Source organism: Chelonoidis abingdonii, chromosome 2 (assembly GCF_003597395.2).
Source record: "Chelonoidis abingdonii isolate Lonesome George chromosome 2, CheloAbing_2.0, whole genome shotgun sequence".
In the NCBI taxonomy this organism is placed as follows: domain Eukaryota; kingdom Metazoa; phylum Chordata; order Testudines; family Testudinidae; genus Chelonoidis; species Chelonoidis abingdonii.
In genome coordinates this window covers 129,174,812-129,197,968 of record NC_133770.1, presented here as the reverse complement: position 1 = coordinate 129,197,968, position 23,157 = coordinate 129,174,812, and the positions used below count along the sequence as shown (strand labels likewise).

Genomic DNA, 23,157 nt, shown 5'->3' with positions numbered 1-23,157 from the left:
GGCCCGCAGACAGGCCAAAGGAAGACAGCGAATTGAAAGTGCTGCTGGTTGACTGTGAACAGAAGTACTTCCTGTGCGGGGGAAAAATCGCTATGTGAGTACGCGTCCTTCATCGAGCGGCGTACCAGTCTCCAGGATCCAAAGAGGATAATAGTTCCCAGGGAGACCATGCGGAATTTCAACTTGAGCAGCCACTTGTTGAGTCCCCGCAGGACCAGACGGTCGCGAGGCATCCCGTTGGATTGGGAATGAGGAAATAGGGGAGTAAAACCCTTTCCCCCTCGGGTAGTGGAACTTCCCTATGGCTCCTGCGGCGAGGAGAGACGCACCTCGGCCAGAGGATTTGCTCGTGAGAGGGTCCCCTAGAAGAGGCCAGGAAAGGGGTGGAAAGGCGGAGAGAAGCAAACTGGAGGGTGGTATCCTTGCTTCACCGTGCGTAGCACCCACAGCTCGGAAGTAAGTTTGACCACGCCGGAAGGAAGTAGAAAGGCGTGGAAAAGGGGGAAAAAGATCTTGTACTGATTTACGGCCGTCCCGGCAGGCGTACCTTCAAAACTGCCCTGGGCCCGGGGGCCTAGAGGTCCTTGAACTGCCCCGCGTGGTGGCCGGACTGGCGCCTCCACCCACCACCACCGCCTCCTGTTGAAGTCCTGCCTGTTCGCGGTGAAAGTACGGGCGGCGGGGTTGGGGCAAAAGGGTCTATTGGTCACAGGGGTGGCATCCTGAGCGACCTCATGATGATCCTGTTGCTTTAGGCTTTGCAGCCGAGGTCAGTTTTGTCCGAGAACAAACCCCGCCCTCAAAGGTAAGTCCTGTAATGGTGTACTGTACTCCGGTGGCAGGTTGGAGACTGGAGCCAGGAGAATTCGCCTCATTGTGATGCCTGAGGCTACAGTCCTGGCAGCCGAATCGGCCGCATCAAGGGACTGGAGAGAGGTCCTGCCAACCTTCTTGCCTTCTCTACAAAACTGCAAATCCTGGCGCGAGTCAGGGGCAGCAACTCAGTAAAGCAGCCAACCTCCGCCCAGGTGTTGAGTTTACGGCTACAGAGCCTGCTGGTTGGCCACTCGGACTGTAGAAGCACCTGCCGAGTACAACCTTACGCCCCAGCAAGTCCATCCGCCTAGCCTCCTTGGATTGGGGGCAGGCGCCTGTGACCATGGCGCCCCTCGTTACTCGGATTATCAACTAAAGAGAGGGGGAGGGTGGCACATACAAGGTCTTCGTACCCCGCAGGCACCATGGATCCCCTCTCCTCGCATCTGCCCCTTTCAGTCAGCGGAATGGAGGCTGGGACTGCCAAGGTATGCGTAGAACCTGGATGTCCTGATGAATGGTAGGGCCACGCGCGTCGGGTATCACGGGCCAGGATCTGACTACCGACGTTCCACCTCCGGCAACCTCCTCTACCGGGAGGTTGATGTTAAGAGCCACCCTACGGAGGAGGTCCTGGTGGGCCCTTAAATCTATCGGCGGCGGCCCCGAAGAAGAGGAGCCTGCCACGGCCTCATCCGGGGAAGAGGAGGAAGATATTCCGGGAATGAGAGGGTCCTGGATGGCACTCTGTTCCTCTGGTGGTTCTTGCACGGAATGCTCAGGGGAGTCTGGAGGATGAGTGACATGTTCCTCTGACTTGTCCGGAGGTGGGCGGGATATGGAAGCTTCCGGTGCCCTGCGTTCCGAAGCAACTGTAGGGGCCGGGACCAGGGGAGCACCCTGGGCTTGATGGTATGCCCAGGGTGTCCAAAAGGACCACTGCTGAGGCCCTACATCATGGGGACGTGTGTCTTGGAAAAGCCCCGTGGGCATCTCAGTATCATGGTCCCGGCCATAGTAGCTACCTGCCTGTGAGGAGGCAGACTCCTGTCCGGACGGCCACGGAGGGGCAGCAAACATAGGCACTGAAGTGTCAATAGACTTCGCAGCTCTGGGTCGTGGGGACCGGTGCCGGTATGCATAGCGGTACCGCGAGCCTGACCGGGACCTGCGACCGGCTCGGTGCCGGGAGGTCGACCGGGATCTCGAGCCCCCGTGGCGAGATCTGCTCCGGGGAGAACGGTCTCTGTTGCGGTGCCGGGAGCTCGACCGGTACCGCGAGTAGCGGGATGGGGAGCGAGAAACGGACCGGTGCCTTGAGGGCGACCGGTACCGTGAGCTCGACCGGTGCCTTGGGGAGCGGTGCCGTGACTGTGATCGGTGCCGCGGCGAGCGGTGCCGTGATTGTGATCGGTGCCGGGGCGAGCGGTGCCGCGAAGTTGAGCTGTGGTGGGAGCGGGAGCGATGCCGCGATGTTGAACGGCAACGAGAGCGAGACCTCGAGCGGCGGCTGTCTGGAACGGTGACAGAGGACGGCCTAGATAAGAGTGGCTTGCCCCTGGAGAGACTCACGCGTACTGGCTGTGCCGGGGGCACGGGCGGTGCCGGGTCCGTCATGGCAATCAGGTCTCTTGCCGCTGAAAAGGCCTCCGGGGTTGATGGCAAAGTCAGCTCGACCGCAGCCGGTGCCGGGGAGCTTCCAGGCGCCGGACTCGACGGCCCGCAGGGGGCTGGATTCAACGGAGCCAGTTTAGGTGGTGCCGCAGCCGGGATCGGTACCGGGCGGTCTGCATTAGCCGCAGCCTCTGTTTGTGATGCGGGTGTAGAGGAGCCCGTCCGAGGCTTAGCCGACTTCGACCTCGGAGAGAGGGAGCGGCGCGGAGTTGCCTTCGGTGTCGTCTGCGGTCGGTGCCGCAGAGTCTTAGCGGTATCGACCTTGCTCGGTGCCGTGGGGGCAGCCTCGCTCACCTGCTGGCTTGTACTCGGAGCCGGCGAGGGTGCTAACGCCGCTTCCATGAGGAGCTGCCTGAGTCTAATGTCCCGCTCCTTTTTTGTGCGCGGCTTAAATGCCTTGCAAATGGGGCACTTCGACGATAAGTGCGATTCCCCAAGGCACTTAAGACAGGAGTCGTGGGGATCCCCTGTCGGCATTGGCCTATGGCAGGCCGTACATTGCTTAAAGCCCGGTGAGCCAGGCATGGCTACGGTACCGGGTGCGGGGTAGGGGGAGAGCCCCAGGCCCCGCGAAAACTATACTAACAATTATACTAACAACTATAACTCTAAACTGTCACTAATCTAATTAACTATGTAAAACAAAGAATGAAGATAAGCGAGTAGCTAGGGAAAATGTGGAGGTCAGCTAAGCCGCAGTCCACTGTTCCAACGACCGACGGGCGGTAAGAAGGAACTGAAGGGTGGCCGGGTCGGCTGGGGTATTTATGCGGCGCCATGATGGCGCCACTCCAGGGGGCGCCCAGCCGACCCGCCGAGTGTTGCTAGGGTAAAAGTTTCTCCGACGGCTGTGCACGCGGCGCGCACTCACCTAACTGGAATGGATATGAGCAATCACTCGAAGAAGAACATTAGGTAATGAATTCAGCTCAGTATTCTGGCCACCACTTTAAGCAGCGGATATGACCTTTCTGACCTGGGAAATTCTGGCAGTTTGTTGCATCTGTTAACATTCCTGGGCAAAAAATTCTCAACCTAAAAGTCATCTCAAGCAGTTGTAACTCATGTGTCCCTCCCACCCCATGTGTGGATTAACTGTCATTACTAAGTAAGGATATGGGCAGTGGCTGCAAAAGCCAATGATCAGTCTCTATTTTGGAAGGTGGGGTTCCTGACTGCAGGAGACAGACTGGCTGAAGCTTGTAATAGGCTCTCACTACCCTGTTATGTAAACACAGATAAGGAGTACTGCCAGAAAACTGATGTTATCTGCGGCTGATGTAGATGCTCTAAATATTTATAATAGCTTCCAGCTCTCACTCATGGATAGCACTGATTATGATATGGTCATAGCACAGGTTGAAGCTTGTGTACCTAGAAAGTGAAACCTTTGAAAGATTCCTCTTCCACACAAGAGTGCAAAAGGAACAAGGAAGTATTGAAGAATGTGTCACAAGCTCGAGGTTCAAGAGCCAGTCTTGCAATTTTAAGACCCCTTTGAGGATTTCCTGGTAAGAGACAGGCTGATGGTAGGCCACAGTGATGAGAAAGCACATATTTACGGAGAAATTGTTGGTTAATGGAGAACAAGCCATGGAAATCTGCAAAGCAATGGAATAAGCAAAATTGTTGCTGTAGGCTTTAAATAAGGACAAGGGTCAAAAAAAAAAAAAAAGGAGATGATCATGCAGCAGAATATGAAGGAGCATGAAAGGAATACATGAGGAAATCAGATGGTATTAGTGCTGTGGAGCATTGTTAAGGCTGTTAAGTTATTAATGCTACTAGTACTGCTGTCCTTGGAGCTCCAGCGTTAGCTGCACTAGCAGAGAGCGCAGCTTGCTGATTCAACAACCCTTGATGTTATTCATAAAGAAAGACCACAAGGTTCAGTTTGATGGCAAAGGCACTCAGCCAGGTTTGTTGTTGAGAAAGCACAGTACAAGTGCCTCATAGGAGCTACAGATATACTAACACACGTATGCCTGCAACAATGGTACCAGTTCAATCAGGACACTAGGATTCTGTCCCCTAGACTAGCACAAAGATTCCCCTCCTATCACTTCTCCTTTTATATTTTGATACAAACAAGTTAGCTACTGCACTCCAGTAGGTGTTAGTTACCACCCTAATCCTCATACACATGAGTTCGAACAAAAGATACTTATCCATTATTCTGTCATCTCCTCCTTATTTTTACAAGGGGTCAGTGTATTCTTGTATCATCTCTTATGAATGCTTTTAAATAGTTACTTGAGGGATCTGTGTCTTTTCATACCATCCTCTCCATTCAGGAACATGCTTACTTAGTTAGCTGATACCCAGTGAATTACTAGTCTGCTGAGGCAAGTCCTACTCTGGTTCACAACCTTTGGTTCACACAGCAAGTTATGCTCAGGGCTCCTGCAAGGCCTACAGTCTCTTCCTTTTTGTCATTTTATGGGCAGGATGTTTACCCATCATCCCAGAAAAGCATAATGAATTAACTGAAAATGATACTGCGGACTAAATACTGTTTCTCGGCCTTTTTGCTTTACTCATCCATACATTCATTCCCCAAGTGTCTAATGGTCAACACATTCCCTTGCACAATCTGTGGACTGTTCCTCTTTTCTAATTGTTCTTAGTTCCATCTAGTGGGGCTGGCAATGTCCAAAAAAGTAACATGTCCTGTTACTCTTAATCTGCAGAGCAAGCTGAACTTACCAATTTGTTCGGATAACGCAAAACTACTGGCTGGACAGGAACTCCAGGAATGAATGCTCCTGGAAAGCATACATTACACATCATTAGTCTTTGGCATATTTTCTTATTGTCAGATAAATTACTCATTACAAAGAAGATTATGTGATTATTGGTTACGTCGTTAGTCTGGTGTGTACAGTAGCAGAAATTCATAGCATGCTAGTGGAAAGAATACAAGATCTGGAAGTTGCAAAATATACATCAATATTCCACAGAAAAAGTCATTTAAAAAAAGGCAGTGTTGGTAACTGACAACAACGTATATACCTATCTTATTTAGAAGAATGGAAATATAGACATTTGAAATCCACCAAGACCTACATAAATCATAATCAATTATTAATACATTCATATTTTATTACAGCCAAATCCCTAAATTTGACTCATGGTCAGGATTGTTGACTCATGTTGATTTTTTTATATATATTTGTTGTTTCTGCCTTTTAACAGTTGTTGTCAGATGTGAATTTTGTAAAAATCTGATAGTCAAGTATCTTGTAAAAAAGTCTCGCAAATGAATTTGATATATTTTTATGAAGTTACCAGTTTTGTTGATAAAGGTAACTGTGTTAACATAACAGACTTCTGTAGGGCATCTGACTTTGTACTACAATACATTCTGATTAAGAATAGCACTCTAAAATATATCACATAAAAGATTAAAAACTATTGTACAAAATGTAATTATTCATGTGGATTCACCACCACTAACTGAAGATATTTTGAGGGGGGATCAAGCAGCAATCTGTTCTTGTCTCAGTGGTATTTAATGTCTATCAGTGGTCAGGAAAAAGATATACAATCTCTACCAGTAAAGTTTGCAGATAAAGATCTGTCAAGTGGTAAATCAGATAAACAGATCACTTACACTGAGTAATCTGGAGTCCCTGGCAAGAACAGCTCATATGAACCATTTGCCTGTATTAAAGTGCATCTGGAAGGTCACGCAGCTAGGAACAAAGGACGTAGGCCATACAGAATGGGGAAATGTATTCTGCAAAGTAATGACTCTGAAAAGGACTCTTGGCATCAAGAAGCAGTGGGAAAGTCAGAGGCAATAGGATTTCAGAGGAAGTGGGTGAAGGGAGTGGAGACTAAGACAGCTAGGACCAGGGGAAGTACGGAAGTTGAGTATATTTGCAATGGGGGTGGAGAGCAGAATGGGGCAGATCAGTGGAAAACTGGAAGTCTAGGTGCAATAAGAACTTAAGGCAGTAAAGGGATTTTGTAGCATGTTTCTGGCTAGAGTGCAGTGGGGAGCAGGAGAGCCAGCAAACTCTCCTAACATACACACATTTATATTAGTATAAAAGCGCTTTTGCTGGTATAGCTAATATTGAGTTGACAAATTATGCCAAATAAGCTATACCAGCAAAAGTACTTTGGTACTACTATAACTGTGTTTACAGTAGGGCTTTTGGCAGTACAGAAATGTTTGGGGAGGGAAGGAGGAGAGGGGGAGTCCTCCTAACTGATATTACTATATTGCCAGAAGTCTTGGCATAGGCCTGGCCAGAGGGCATCTCTGCTGAAGAACCTGTGTGGCATCCAATGGGAAGAGGACAGTCAACTACAGACTGCTCAGCAGCAAGTATTGTAGCAGCCTCAAATAGTCACAGATGTACACTGAACCCTTAGACTGCGTGTTTCAGAGGAGTGCTAAGACCGCTCCAGCATCATAAGGAATGCAAAAATTCAGTAGGAAAAACACTCATCTTTCAGATTCTTATATACCTTCCAGAAAACAGTCAAAAATGGTAAATTTAATTAGATGCAAGTTTTGTGTAATGATAAAACTAGGATCAAAAAATTCCACTTCAACTGCACCTCGTTACCAGTTTTTTATTCAAATTCTATAACTGCAAACCATTTACAGTGGCAACCAATATATTAAAAAAATTATACAATATGAAAACATTCTGTAAAGAAAGCTATGCTTCATACCTACCAGGCTTGAAGGTAATTAGACAAGATCGATTTGTGCAAGTTCCTTCTGGGAATATCATTATCTTGGAGCAAAAACAAAATTTACTGTTACAGAATATTTGTTGTATTTATGTCCTTTCAAAACCAATATTAAAACTCTTCACATCTGAGTTATAGTAATTTAAGAAAAAGTAAGCAAGCTAAAGAAAATGTTTAAATGATAGCATGGTCTTTTCAAGTCACGAAGACTTTCAGATGCATGGAATCTGGCACATAAACTGTGGAATAGGATATTTTATTTACTCTTTAAACCCGTGTTTTCCACGGCACAGGGTAGCATGAAGGACTAGCTGGTGGGAGGACAGGGGGAGCAGACTGCCAAACTATTTTCCAGATTCTCAGTTTCATTTTAAAAAACACATGAACCATGTGTAACTGATAGAGAGAGGCCTGCTTAAGTTTGAAGAGAGCGTAACACAACCAATGGTTCTCAGATGTAACTGTTACATTCATTTCAATAGATGCCAACTTTGCAACAATACTTTAAATGTCAACACTGATAACTACTTCAGTATTCACAGCATGTAAGAAAGGATGCACCACTAGTGTTTCCCAAAGTGGGTTTTATTTGGGAGAGGTGAGAATGTACCCATGCCCACTCCCTAGACACTATTGAAATAATCTTTGTACACAGTATACTTTTAACATATCATTTGAAAACGTATAATTTGCTGGTCAATACTGTCCTCATAAAATGTGTGTAGCAACACTGTATGTGAAGTTATATGGTGTTATTAACACATATTCTAAACTGAGGTTGGCAAACAGGTCCGTCTCAAACAAAGGAATGTATGCTCTGCTTAACTTGCATTTAAGCAGTAAACAAAGTCATCAAGCAGGAAGAGAAACAAAAAATAGGATCCAACAGCTAAGGAAAAGCAGCAGGGAACATCCTTTCCTATGGAGAATCTGTCTCCTGAATCTCAGCTGGAGATGTTTTCTAAGAAAGGGACCGATACTACAGACATGAGGGACAAATACCCCAAGGCACCCCTTCTCTTTCTCTGTCCTTCAATTTACTACACCAAAAGGAACAAAGGAAACAGTTATTGAACTGGAGACGGGGTTCCGATGTTACCCATCAGTTCTGAGTTCTTGGGGAACCAAGGTGCAGTATCCAGCCTCTCGGACTCACAAAGGACCCCCACACCTCAGCCCCTGCTTGAACCAAAACTGACCAGAAGAAAGACTTACAAAGAGTGGGAGACACACCTAAATCCCTCCAGAAAATGGTGACAGGATTAAAGCAACTCCCCTAGCTTTATCTGCATTGAAGATGGAACAGGGAGGCATCTCCATTAGCATACAGAATGGAGAACAGAGGTTCCAAGGCAAGAACCACACTGAACTCTGGGACCAGAAAAGCAAGGAAGCATTGCATGATGGGGGATCTTTGCTTCAGATGTTAATGAACCCATGCTTGCACACACCCAGCTCAGTAGTCATCAGACCAAATCTAGTAATAAATCCTTTATTGGTATCCAAAATACTGAAGCTGCCTAATTGCGTTGTGAACTCCCTTTGAAGGAACACCGCCTATAGCCAGGAATGATCAGTTCCTATTGTCTAGCCTGAATAAAGCAACTTTGGTATACTCCTCTGAACCATCAGTTTACCCATTAACAAATCTAGAGTTCTCCCTTGAACCATTGTTGTTTCCCTACAAAAACCCCTACTCACACTCAAGTAAGGGTTCTGATGCCTGGATCCAAAATCTGCATCACTTCCATTGGGACTGCATCTTCTCCTGACTGATCATGCTGTGGGCTCTGCCTGTCTCCAACACTCCAGACCCTCAGCTACCACCACCACCTGGGAACCCCGACCAGTTCAAGCTTCATGGAGTGGTGAAAACCCAATGCTCCCTCCCTCTCACTATCTTTTTTTTTTCTACTCTAGGTATAGCTTTCCAACCCTGACTTGGGTGATCAGGTATAGTTTTCTAAACCTGACTTTGTAATTAGATTTAAGCTAGATTTAATATTGTAACTGTTTTGTTTGTTTGGCTCTCCTTGTATGGTTACTATTAGGCAATAAATAACTTTTATGGTTAAGCTGGTTGCTTCCTTCTCTCCCTCCCTCTCTCGTGTTTTTGGCTTCCCCATTTGCTCTGCAGCAATGCTCCTCTTACCTAAGCTAAAGATCCCTGCAGCGCCCAAAAATCCTGTGAGATTTGCTCATCAAGTGGGTTACTACCAGAACAGTTGTAATGTGAAAGGATGTGCTGAACCTGTGGCATGTGAGAGTGGCAGCTTGGAAGTCCTGCTCGACCCAGCCTGCTGAGTCCAGGGGCATACAAAGGTGGCAGCTAGGGAGTGCTGATTGACCCAATACGCTCAGACATGCCGTGGGCGGGGGGGGACCTACGTCCTGTGGGATAGTTCCTTTGGGAGGGAACTTGCAGAAGGGAGAAGTAGAGCTCCGTATGAAAACAAGTTGACAGAATTACAGAACCTCCCTTCCCATGCCCCGAAGAGTAACCCTAATAAATGAGCATACCTCAAAGTAATGGGCAAATCTGGTAACACTGACCTAAGAAGTTTGGTCAGTGAGACTGCTGAGAGAATGTGGTGAAACAACTTTGCTTAACGTAGTTTGCTAATAAGGCACTAATTAAGTTTTATCTTTATTTTTCTTGTAACCATTTCTGACTTTAATGCCTCATCATTTGTACTCTCAAAATCTCTTTTTAGTTAACAAACTTGTTTTATCTTATCTAGTGTGTTTAAACTGAAGTGTCTGTGAAACTCCATCTGGGGTAACAAGATGCGTGCATATCAATTCTAGTAATAAAATGTGGGACTGTACATAAGTTTGTATTTTCCAGGAAAGGGATTACATAGATGCACATCTAGTGCTAAGACTAAAACCACAGACTTGCTATCTTCAAAAAACAGGAGTTTTTTTTAATATGCTTCAGATTTTAAAATAAAAATGCACATACTTCTAAAAAGTTTAGGGCTGAAATACAGTAGTCATAACCGTCCCTCCTTTCTATTTCCTCCCTCCCCCCCAAAGTGAACCATATCATAACAATTATAAAATTCAAGTGCAAGAATCTCAGCTGCTGATTAAATTTAAAGGCTTCAGATGCTACTAACGTTTTTGGTCCAATGGAAATTTTCTCCAAGGACTAAAAATTGTTATAATATAACTTAAAAGATCATGCTAGCAATGTGTTGTGCAAAGAAACATTTTAAATCTTACATTCATGGAGAAAAAGCATGTAGGTCTAGTGTGTCCTCTATGGAGGAAAAAAAAAGACTAAAATTTGCTTCTCAAAGCCAACAAATGTCAAATATCACATAAAAGAGGTTATACTATACCTGTGGCCATTTGCCACCAGATTGAGCACGTCTCTTTATCTCTTCAACAGTTTTTCTGCGAGAATCCTGGTCTGACCGAGATACAAATACTGGTCGTATATATTTTATTAAAGCTGAAAAGAAAAAAACCACAAATTTTTCATAGAACTGCTTTAAAAATCGATGAATCTATGAAATATTCAAGGACAGAACGGACCACTGTGATCATCCATCTGACTTCCTGTATAACGGGCCATAGAACTTTCCCTAATAATTCCTAGAGTATAGCTTTGAGAGAAAACGTCCAATCTTTGGTTTAAAAATTGTCAGTGAAGGAGAATCCACCATGACTTCGGTAAATTGTTCCAATGGTTAATTAAATTTTTATGCCTTATTTCCAGTCTGAATTTTTGTAGCTTTAATTTCTAGCACGTGGATCACATTATACCTTTCACTGCTAGACTGAAGAGCCCGTTATTAAACATTTGTTCCCCATGTAGGTACTTACAGACTGCAATTAAGTCACCCTTAAATCTTTTCTTTCTTAAGCTAAATAAATTAATGTCATATCATGGCCATCCTTTGAACAGGAGTCCTTGTTACAAGCAAATAATGACTCTTTTTGATCGGCTTATACATCTGTACCGCGATATAACGCTGTCCTTGGGAGCCAAAAAATCTTACCGTGTTATAGGTGAAACCGTGTTATATTGAACTTGCTTTGATCTACCGGAGTGCACAGTCCCGCCCCACCCCGCCCTGAGCACTGCTTTACCACGTTATATCCAAATTCACGTTATATCGGGTGGCGTTATATCGAGGTAGCGGTGTATTATATTATTTTAATGTAAAATTAAAGCAAATCCTTGAACCATTTTCATTACCTAACCTGAGAGAAATGCAAAAAGCAAAATGAATAATGAAAAGTAAATTAAATTTTTTAAATGCACTTGTAATAGACCAAGACCTTATTTGTAACAGGAGACTATGTGAATGTGATTCTAAAATACAAATTTGACTATTGTTTAAAGCACACTTACAGCAAAATAGTTATGTTTGACCAGCCATGGGCCAGAACATTTCCTCCTGTGACTTAAGGGAGGAGAGCCTCTGTGAGCATCTCCCTCATTGAGATCCCCCTCACAATCCAACTGGAAAGCAGGATTTCTTCTGTTGTGCAGTAATTCATAAGGCACATCCCAAACCTGGCTTGGTAAAGGTGTTTGGAACTTCAAGTTTCTGCTTTATAAGTCTCCATTAAGCCATGCTGCTGAAGCATTTCTCCCCATAGACAATACATCATCTATTTGATTTTCTGGGCTAGATTAAAAAGACCTTTAGTAAGCCAGTATTCTCTCCTGTGAAGGAATTTATACACCATAATTAAGTCACCTTCTAATCTTTTTGACAAGCTAAAGTGATTGAGCTCCCAAAGTTTCTTCCTGTGCAGTGGTGCCCAACCTTATTACACAGGAGGACCACATAAACCTAAGCACAACCTCGTGTGGGCCAAACAGATTCTACATTCACCTCTACTCCAATATAACGCAACCCAATATAACATGAATTCGGATATAATGCGGTAAAGCAGTGCTGGGGGTGGGGGGGAAGGGCTGCGCACTCTGGTGGATCAAAGCAAGTTCGATATAATGCGGTCTCACCTACACCACGGTAAGATTTTTTTGGCTCCCGAGGACAGCATTATGTCGGGGTAGAGGTATATTTTAATAAGATTTAAAGTCACCTGTATTATTTATACTTTAAGTTCAACTTGCTTCATATGTATTTAGGTAGGTTGTTTCTAGGTACAGTATTGTCTATTTACACATTTATGTAAATTAAAATGTAAATATGATAACAAAATGCTAACAAAGTGGCTGTTAATATATTGTGCTGAAGCAGGCTGCGGGTCTTAAGAAAATGCTCTGGTGGGCCATGTACGACTTGCAGGCCGTTGGTTGGGCACTCCTGCTGTAGGGCATTGTTCTGCAGCCCTTAAATCACTTTACGGTTCTTTTCTGCATTCTCTTAAATGTTTCAACACCCTTTTAAAAACATGGATACCAGAACTGTATGCAGTATTGCACAATTGGTCTAACCAGGCCATCTACAAAGGTAAAAAATCATATCCCTACTCCTACTCACTACTCCCCCGTTTATACATACAAGGCTTGCATTAGACATTTTTGCCACAGAATCAAACTGGGAAAGTGTTGAGATACACGTGCACTATGACCCCTACATCCATTTCATAGTCACTGCTTTCCAGGACACTGCTTTCCCCATTCTGTAGCTATGGCCCCAATTCCTTGTTCCCAAATATGTAACTCTGTAGTAAAAAATTTTATTTGGGTGGCCTCAGATGATTAAGCGATCCAGATTGCTCTGCATGACTGCCCCGGTTTCACCATTATTTACCATTCTGCCAATCTGTTGGTCATCCACAAATTTTATCAGCAGTGATTTTATTTCCAAATCATCAATGAAAATGTTGAATAGCATTGGCCCTAATATTGATCCCTGTGAAATCCCACTAGAAACATCAGCAAAGAGTCCTGTGGCACCTTATAGACTAACAGAAGTATTGGAGCATGAGCTTTCATGGGTGAATACCCACTTCGTCAGATGCATGTTGATGAAGTGGGTATTCACCCACACAAGCTCATGCTCGAATACATCTGTTAGTCTGTAAGGTGCCACAGGACTCTTTGCTGCTTTTACAGATCTAGACTAATACGGCTAACCTCTGATACTAGAAACATCCTCATTCAACAATGATTCCTCACTGACAGCTACTTTTTGAGATCTGTGAGCTACCCATTTCTTTATCCACTTAACATATGCTTTACTGATACTGTATAGTGCTAATATTCATCAGAATGCCATGTGGTATTTAGTCAAATGCCTTTCAAAAATCTAAGTCTCTTACATCAACCAAACTTGTCATTGCCTTGAAAAATTAAATCAGGTTTGTTTGACTAGACTTATTTTCCATAAAACCATATTGACTGGCTTCAACTATAGTCCTATCCTTTAATTCTTTATTCATTGAATTCCACATCAATTTTTCCATTAATTTGCCCAGAACTGATGTCAAGCTAACTGACCTAACAAGCCTTTTTCAATATTGGTACAATAACTGTCTTCTAGTCTTCTGGAATTTCCCTGGTATTACATGGTTTATTAAAAATTATCAGCAGGCCAAAGACCTCCTCAGCCAGCTCTTTTCGAGCTGTTGGGTGTAAGATATTCAGGCCTGCTGATTTAAGACCATTTTGCCTTAATAGATGCTAATATCCTCCTTAGTTACAAATGGACTGGAAAATCACTCTCAGATGAAAGGAGTGTATCTTCCTAGTTTTTTCCAAGTACAGGACAGAAAATTTATTGAACTCTTTTGCCTTTTCTGAATCATTAGTAACAATTTACCATCTTTATCTAGCAATGTACCTTTACCATTACTAGGATTTCTTTTGTTCTTAATATACTTTTTAAAAACTCATTGTCCTTAGCCCTTGTCAGCTATGAGTCTTCCCTTAACAATTTTCTATACTTCATAATTTATATAAATTACTATCTAGTTTCCCATTGTTATATATTGCTTTATTTCCAATTGATACCTTCAATGAGCCATATTTTATATATATTTTTTCTTGGTTGTGAGGGTCCTTCATTTGCCCATATTGAGTTTAAATCAGGTCATGATCACTAGCCTCTAGGCAACCACCAGCATCTATTTCAGCAATTAATTCACCTTTATGTGTCACCCTTGTGCTGGGTGCAATATCTTTTCTGTTAGAAAATTATCTATACCTTTTAGACATTCTAATGGTGTTCTACTACTGTCTGCATGAGACCTCCAGCAATCCCCCATAATATCACAATTATTTTTCAAACATTACAGACAGGTGCTTAAGGAGAAACTCATTCTGTTCTGATCTGATGGTCTGTAGCACCCCACATCACCAATACCCCCTTCTGGGCTTTGTTTCCACATTGATCAATATGCATTTCAAAATGCTATGGTTCAGAGTTATCAAGAACCCTAAAACACGTAATGATATCTTTCATGTAAATTGCTACCCACCCCACACACTGCCTTTTTACACATGCTATCCATCTTAAAAATATATATATAACCACTAATTTTAACATTCCAATCATGCAAATTATTCCACCATGTTTCTGTAATGCCAGTTATAGCAAGTGTCTTTTCAATGAAAATTTCCAGCTCTTCTTGTTACCCAGACCTCTAGAATTAGTAAGTGAAAATTTTCTTCTGTTCACATTCTTTGCCACCTTGATTCAAGTTTTTTGTGACGTTGAATTTGTATTGCACATTCCTTCTTAGCACCCTCCCTTCACATTGGGGGACCTCCCTGCTCCAGCTAATCTTCAACTAAGAAGATTAGCCACTATGCTTGTAAGATGCAGGCCCATCCTGTTTATACAGTCCCAGATCCTGCTGTAACTTGGCCTAATACAGCAAAAAGACCAAAACCTTCAGCTTCACTTCAATAATGCAGCCAATGGTTCGCCTCCAATATTTTCTGCCTTCTCTCTCATGAGACTGGAAGGCTCTTCAATAAGATGACCTTAAAAGTGGAGGGATAGCTCAGTGGTTTGAGCATTGGCCTGCTAAACCCAGGGTTGTGAGTTCAATCCTTGGAGGGGGCCACTTAGGGATCTGGGGCAAAAATCTGTCTGGGGATTGGCCTTGCTTTCAGCAGGGGGTTGGACTACATGACCTCCTGAGGTCCCTTCCAACCCTGATATTCTAGGATCTTTCCTCTTCTTCTGCTCTCCCAAGGTCTCTGAAATCTTCTCTAGTGTGTCGGGTTCCATGTGATGACATGATTCCAATGTGTATCAACACCAGTGGAGACTTGCCAGATGACTTCATAATCCCATTCAATCTTGCAATTACAGCTCATATTTTCATTCCAGTGAGTCAGCATACCATCCTGTTGTCCTTTCCGAATTCTCCCTCCATGCTAACTAGTCATCACTGATGATTGCTTATCTTCTTAGGATGGCTGAAGTACCTCTCTTGATAGGAGTTTTTGTGAAGCAAGCAGCTATCCACCACATCACTGTAGCTGGTATGTTCTGTTCTCCATATACACACACTCCAGTAATTGCTGAATACTTGGTAACAGTTGGTATTTCCAGCCAGATTGAATGACTCCTGGCTCTTTCCCCTCGTGCTTACATATAGTCACACATGTACTCCTTCCAGTTGCCTTATAACTGAATCTTCTTCCAAGTTAGACTGGCAGTGAGCTTGGGGCATTTTCGCCTTCTTCTGCAGCACATAGTGATGGATCACTTGCTACGATTATCTGGGTATATCTCACTTAATCATTTCCCTGCCATTGCAGGGGCCCTAGACCAGGGGTCGGCAACCTTTCAGACATGGTGTGCCAAATCTTCATTTATTCACTCTAATTTAAGGTTTCGCGTGCCAGTAATACATTTTAACATTTTTAGAAGGTCTCTTTCTATAAGTCTATAATATATAACTAAACTCTTGTTCTATGTAAAGTAAATAAGGTTTTTAAAATGTTTAAGAAGCTTCATTTAAAATTAAATTAAAATGCAGAGGCCCCTGGACTGGTGGCCAGGACCTGGGCAGTGAGAGTGCCACTAAAAATCAGCTCGCGTGCCGAAGGCGGCACCAGTGCCACAGGTTGCCTACCCCTGCCCTAGACACTGGTGCGCCTTCAAATCACAGAATCTCAGAGTTGGAAGGGACCTCAAAAAGGTCATCTAGTCCAACCCCTCACTCAAAGCAGTACCAATCCCCAACTAAATCATCCCAGCCAGGGCTTCATAAAGCCTGATCTTAAAAATCTCTAAGGAAAGAGATTCCACCACCTCCCTCGGTAACCCAGTCCAGTGCTTCACTACTCTCCTAGTGAAAAAGCTTTTCCTAATATCCAACCTAACCTCAACCACTGCAACTTGAGACCATTACTCCTTGTTCTATCATCTGATACCACTGAGAACAGTCTAGATCCATCCGCTTTGGAACCCTCTTTCAGATAGTTGAAAGCAGCTATCAAATCCCCCCTCATTCTTCTCTTTTGCAGATTACACAATCCCAGTTCCCTCAGCCTCTCCTCATAAGTCATGGGTTCCAGCCCCCTAATCATTGCCCAAAACTGGATAGTACTCCAGATGAGGCCTCACCAATGCCGAATAGAGGGGAATGATCACGTCCCTCGATCTGCTGACAATGCCCCTACTTGTACAGCCCAAAATGTTGTTAGCCTTCTTGGCAACAAGGGCATACTGTTGACTCATATCTAGGTTCCTTGGTTCCTCCTATTCTTTGTCTGTGGCACATAACAGCCTAGTCTCCTGTGTGCTGAAAAATTTTGGTCTAATTTCAGTTGTTGAGTTTACTGTGCTGGTGGTGGCCTATACAGGAGGTCACACTTGATGATCTGGTGGTCCCTTCTGCTCTTATGACTTCCCCTTGTGAAGTCTGCAGCAAGCATTTCTGAAAATGCTTGTCCAAGTTCTCAGAGGTTACACAGTGTTGAAAACTTGCACTTCCAGATAATATATCTTTTCCTGCAAAATAGCTACCAGTTTGCACTTAAGCAGATCTTGTGTCTTTTGGTAGAAAGGAAAAGCATAGCACATCTGTGACAAATGAAGCGGGAGGAGGAGTAGCTCCCTTTTATGCTCACCCAGCCAGCCAGCAGCTATAAAACCGCTCTTAGTGGCTGTTCTGTAATTGCTCTATCTGTAAAGGGTTAAAAAGTCTCACTGCAATGCATAGGTAAAAGGTAGTGAGTGGACACCAGGCCAAAAGAGCCAATGGGAAAGCTAAACCTTTTTCAAATTGAAAAACAACTCCCCTTTTGTCTGTCTATGGTTGTTCTCCGGGAAGAGGCAGATAGGGCTGCAGTTATGCTGTAAGAAGCTTTGGGCCAGGTATGAAAAATCTTCAGTATCATACCTAGAAACTACTCATTTAAAAACCCAGATATGTAGGTAGATCAAGAAATATCTAGGAAGACGTGATTAGGTTTATTTCTTTATGGCTTGTGGATTCCTCTGTGCTAACCCCAGATGTTTTTTTCTCTTGCTTGTAACCTTTAAGCTAGACCTCCACAAAGCTATTCTTAATGCTTAATCCTTGCAGTTGTCTTTTCTTTGAGGGAGTCAATCAGCATGTGGACAAGGGTGATCCAGTGGACATAGCATACTTGGACTTCCAGAAAGCCTTTGACAAAGTCCCAGACCAAAGGCTCTTAAGCAAGCAAAGCAGTCATCGGATAAAAAGGAAGGTGATTTCATGGATCAATAACTGGTTAAAAGATGGGAAACAAATGATAGGAATAAATGGCTAGTTTTCAGAATAGAGGTAAACAGTGCGGTCCCCTAAGGCTCTGTACTGGGACCTGCGCTGTTCAACATATTCATAAGTGATCTGTGAAGGGGTCCCCAGGGTACAACCTGGACTGTGGGACCACTAAGCCCTCTGTTCCACCAACCTGGGCTGCCTCTCACACTGTGATGCTGATGTCAAGCTACAAGCACTGCACTTACACAGACATCCACAGGCAGGGACACACTCAACTGTGTTACATGAATGATCTTGCAGCCACTCATGAACCATCAATAGAGAGCCTCAAGCCAATTTCCCCCCCTCCTCCAACTCTCCAGCCTTGCACCCCCAAACTGCACTGTCATGCACTGGTCAGAAGCCAGACCAGTGTATGTTGATTATTTAGGCATGGTGTACACTGTGGGGAGAAATCGATCTAAGTTACACAACTTCAGCTATGTGAATACATAGCTGAAGTCGATGTAATTAGATTGACTTACCGTGGTGTCTTCACCACAGTGAGTCAACTGCTGCCGCTCCTTTGTCAACTATGCCTGAGCCTCTCACAGCGTTAGAGTACAGGAGTCGGCATGAGAGTGCTCGAGGACCGATTTATCGCGTCTAGATTAGATGCGATAAATCCGATCCGACTGGTAGTGAAGACATATCCTTAGTTTGCCTCGTCTTCATAGGAAAGTGGACATGCACCAGCCTTTCTAATCTGAGATGAGATTTCCCAAGCACTTCCACAAAAACACAGTTTTAGGTAAATCATAAAACAGATTTATTAACAAAGAGATAGATTAAGAGATTATAACTAGCAGGCATAGAGATCAAAGTTGGTTACCCAAGAAACAAAAATAAATTCACAGTCTAATTCTAACTTTAGCACACTAAGCAAGATTTAAATCAAACAAAGTCTTACCCTAACAGATAGTACAAGCAGGTTATTGTTCCTCAATACACACACTGAACTCCCTTTCCAGGCTGGGACCATTCCTCCCCAGTTCAAAGTCTTTTTCCTCCAGACATTCTTCCAGGTATTGAGATAGGGTTTCGGGGAGAGGGGAGGGAGGTAGAGAGGCCAAGTGATGATATCACTTTCTCTTTTTATACCTTCTTCCAGCTGCTTGAAAGATCCTTGCTGTGACACGGGGGTCAGTGAGTCCCCATTATTCAAGCAGTCTCCATTGTGTATGTGCCTTCTCTAAGGAGCCTCTGGGATAGTGGATTGTTTTCTTGATGGGCCATTTACACTATTTAAGCCCTCCTTTGTTGCAATTGGAAGGCTGGTTGTGAGTATTCCCAACCTCACAACATATTTCAGTAACACATATAGAAATACTTCATAACTGTGCATACAATAGTGCATAAAATGCAACCGGATATTATTGTTCAACAGATCAAGACTTAAAAAATGATATCTCACAAGGCAAACTTTGCACAAAACATATCACAGTCATATCACAGCAGTGAATATGGGGGTTCCAGGGAGACACAGTGGAGACACAGTGGAGTAGTGATTCCAGGGAGACACTTGGAGACACAGTGTCACAAGAGGATTTTCCTCACATTAGCTAATTGTCAGGAGGAGTATATCAATGCCTTGAATGTCATAAGTGAGCAACCATTAGTATCATTTGTTTGGCAAACCCCTTTAGTGCTGTGGACAGACCAAAGGGTAGACATGTATACAGATAGTGGTTGTTTCTCTACTACCTAATGCAAGTATTTCCTGTGTGCTGCATGAATTGCCAGGTAAAAATAGGTGTCCTCAAGGTCGAGTGTCACAAACTAATTTTGGAGGTCCTCGGAGGGAATAATTGAGACTGAGGTCACCATTCTAAACTTGTGGTGGATTAATCTGTTTTGTCCACTCAGATTTAGAATGGGGCATAGACCTTTTCGAGATGAGAAAATAAGGGAAATAAAACCTCCTGTGAAAACTCTTCTACTGCTCACATTGCAATAGGGAGTCTGATTTTCTTAATGTCGTCTCATGAGAAGGATCCCTGAAAAGGAATGAGGAAGTGGGTGGGGGAGTATGTAGAGATGGAATTGCACAGAACAGTCTTTGTCAATTATCTCCAGGATCCAGTCCATCATGATTCCAGCCCATGCTGCCAAAAGAAAGGCAAGGCTATTGCCAAAATGAGGGGAGGAAAGTATATGGATCCACAAGACCTGGTACAGGGCTCTTGTCAAAAGACATCAAAAATGATGCCTGGATGATGTCATGTGGATAGTACCAATGGAAGCTGAACTTCTTGAAAAGCCCTCATTGTTCAAGAAGGCCAAATGTCTTCTGTTATTGTTAAGAGAATGAAGCTGTCTGAAGAGCACTTGACACTTGTATGTCTTTGTTTTAGAGATAAGATATAGATACCCAAAGACAAAAGAGTGGCTCTGGAGTCAGAGTATGGACAGTCTTATCTGTCTTGCTGTGGAATAGTTTTTTAAAGGTCAGGTCTTCTATTATCTAGAGTTCTTTAGAAATGCCAGAGTATTGAAATCATGGTAACTGAGGTAGGCATAGCACAGGCAGACATGATAGAAGCGAAGCTGTCCTGACAAATTGGCCTCCAGCTCTTCTTTCGCCTCACAGCTCGTCCAGAAACTCAGACACTTCATCCCACTGGAGGTAGTCACATTTCACTAGAAGCACCTGATAATTTACTATGTGCATTTGGAGACTGGTGGAAGAACAGATCTTTCAGCCAGAGAGTTCCAGCCTTTTGGGGTCCTTGTCCAACAATTTGATTTTGAGACCTGGCAGCTGTTGAGATCTCTCATGTACTGCAAAGACCTAACAGCACAGGGCTTAGTTCATGTAGAAATATTTGAAGCCTCTTGGGTGAGGGGGTGGGGGAAGGGCTGGTAATACTGATCAGCTCTCTGAGGCCTTGTCTACATTACTGCAGTAAGTCAACCTAAGTTACGCTACTTCAGTTACGTGAATAATGTAACTGAAGTCAACGTAGCTTAGGTCAACTAGCCAAGGTGTCCACACCGTGCTGTGTCAACAGGAGATGCTTCTCTTCTTGGGCATCTGGAGAACCAGAGTTGATCAATTGCAGCAGTATAGACATGGCCTTAGTTGTGGGAGATATACAGGATGGGTTTTGCCTTGACAGGCTCAAGCCCACCATTGATTGGCATAGCTAGTCTGCCAGCTGCAGAAGAATGAAGGTGATCAAAAAATGTCATCGTCTTAGACAACTTTGAGTTGTATATCCAGAGTGTCAGCACTATCACTCAGGTGATCTTGGAAGAATTTCAAGTCATCTGGAGGGGAAAGAATAGTTGGAGTTCCAGTATCCTCCAGAATGGGGGAGGCAATAGTGAGGGAATTGCAGGCGTATTAGAAGGACATCTTCCTCTTGGTAATCAACACTTCCCTCTCCTTCATCCTCTTGGGCCTCTATTCGTGTCACCCATGTTGGATCAGATGGCTTATTTGTGCTTGGGAGTCTAGCCAGAGAATGAGATCTGAGTCTTGATCCTGTGAGGATGAACAAGAGATGGGTTCAGATGATGGCTCCCTAACGGGCTGAAGGGGAGGAAGAGTCAGACTTCCCTGGTGTTACTGGTGCTCTAGGATTAGGGGGCACTAAAATGGTATTGCGGGTTTTGGTATCATAATTGGTGCTAGATTTAGGATTCTTGTTGCCTACTTAGAAGAACCACTGATATTGAAAATGTGGTTGGTACCACTATGATTGGTATCAATGGTTGCAATACCAAGACTGGCACAGAGGAAATCAGTACTGAAGCAGGAGAGCTTCCCTGAATATGGTTAATGGTGGGACAGTTTCCCTTGATATGGTTAGTGGAACATAGCTATGGGCACACTCAGTAAGGGAGGTCTCAGGAGTGATTGTAGAGCCAGGCTGGTGGCTGATTTGGAAGGTATGACTTTAGAAGAGCCATGGACTTGGTGATCAATTTTTTTTTTCAATCTATGTCAGAGAGGGAGACTGATGCCTAGAGCCAATTTTGGAGCTGTGCTCCTTTTTGCCCTAGCTAGAAAAGCTCAAGGCAGTACTGGGGGCCACTGCTGACCTTAGAGGTATCCGGAAAGGCAGATGTTCGAGCCACATCCAAGTCACAGATAGCAGTGGCTCAGGACAATCACAGTCCCAGCTCACAGGGGCACAGTGCCTCTTCTGTTTGCGTCTCACTCACTGTAGACTCTGCTGCTCCCAGCGAAAGCTCTAACAGGAAAAGATGGAGGCTAATATCCCTGGATCTATGTCCTTTCTCAGGACTGGTAGATGGAGCACTGATCTGGGCTATGGTTTTTATCAGCAAGGAAAGCACTTGATGTCTTCATCATTCAGGGGCACAGAAGCATCACAGAAGGATAGACAGGATTCAGAGTCTAGAGATTTTGCCTCAGCACCAAAGGCGTAAGTAGCCCCAGATGGCGGAGAGGAAGTATTTAGTTGCCAATAGGTAAAGTCGGGGGAGGGGAGAATGAAAGAAGAATTTTAACTAAATAAATAACTAGTCCTAAAACCGAGGGCTGAATCTGAAAATAATGTTTACGAAACTGAATTTTGAACTTTAAGATAAGTAAAAACAAAAAAGAAAAATGGTTACCATTTGTAACTTAAAAAAATAAACAATGTAAAAGATACTAAATATGGAATACATGCCCAATTTGAAATACTGCACTATCAGAAAATGCAGGGAATGATATCTGCTGAAGATCATACTCTCTACTTCTTCTAGTCACGTGATGATATGCACTTGAATTTTGTAGTAAAAATGACATTTACGACTAAGTAAACAAAGTACTTTTCAAGTATTTTTGATACATGAAGGACTTAAATGCACTGATAGGGATTACACAAAGAATCATAAACAACACAGTATGATATAGTTATTTTCATAAGTTCTCCTCTTTCAAAAATATAAATTATTATTAGCTAATCATTAGCCGAAACACTAATCTAACCTAACCAGCTTTTGCTTACAGTGTAAATGAGTTGAGTATTGATTTGGATACCTATAGCATGGCATGGCATTAGATACATACTAGCAAATATTTATTATGTATTCAATATTCATGTGGTAGTTATTAACTAGAATATCTGATGAAGAAAATAAATATAAAGATCAAACATGGATACAATCTTGTACCTGAAGTATCCCTCAATATTTATCTTATGGACACTGCATTATTTGCCAACAACACTGCTCTACAGCCAAAATGCTTCTGAAATAAATTTAGTCAAACTTTACTAATTCTGGGTCACTGAGAACAAAAATAATGCTTAAAATTGT

The 23,157-nt window shown here is 43.5% G+C and overlaps 1 protein-coding gene across 3 annotated transcripts in view; it reads right to left on the bottom strand.

The window, feature by feature from the left end:
- Positions 1–23,157, bottom strand: part of LPCAT1 (lysophosphatidylcholine acyltransferase 1) — a 212,434-nt gene that overhangs the window by 119,662 nt on the left and 69,615 nt on the right. For all 3 annotated transcript variants that reach the window (XM_032766723.2, XM_032766721.2, XM_032766722.2), the window contains exons 4-6: positions 10,548–10,660; positions 7,184–7,244; positions 5,197–5,255 (exon numbers count right to left, since the gene is read on the bottom strand). In XM_032766723.2, coding sequence (XP_032622614.1) covers positions 5,197–5,255; positions 7,184–7,244; positions 10,548–10,660 — 233 coding nt within the window. The remainder of the gene's footprint in view (positions 1–5,196; positions 5,256–7,183; positions 7,245–10,547; positions 10,661–23,157) is intronic.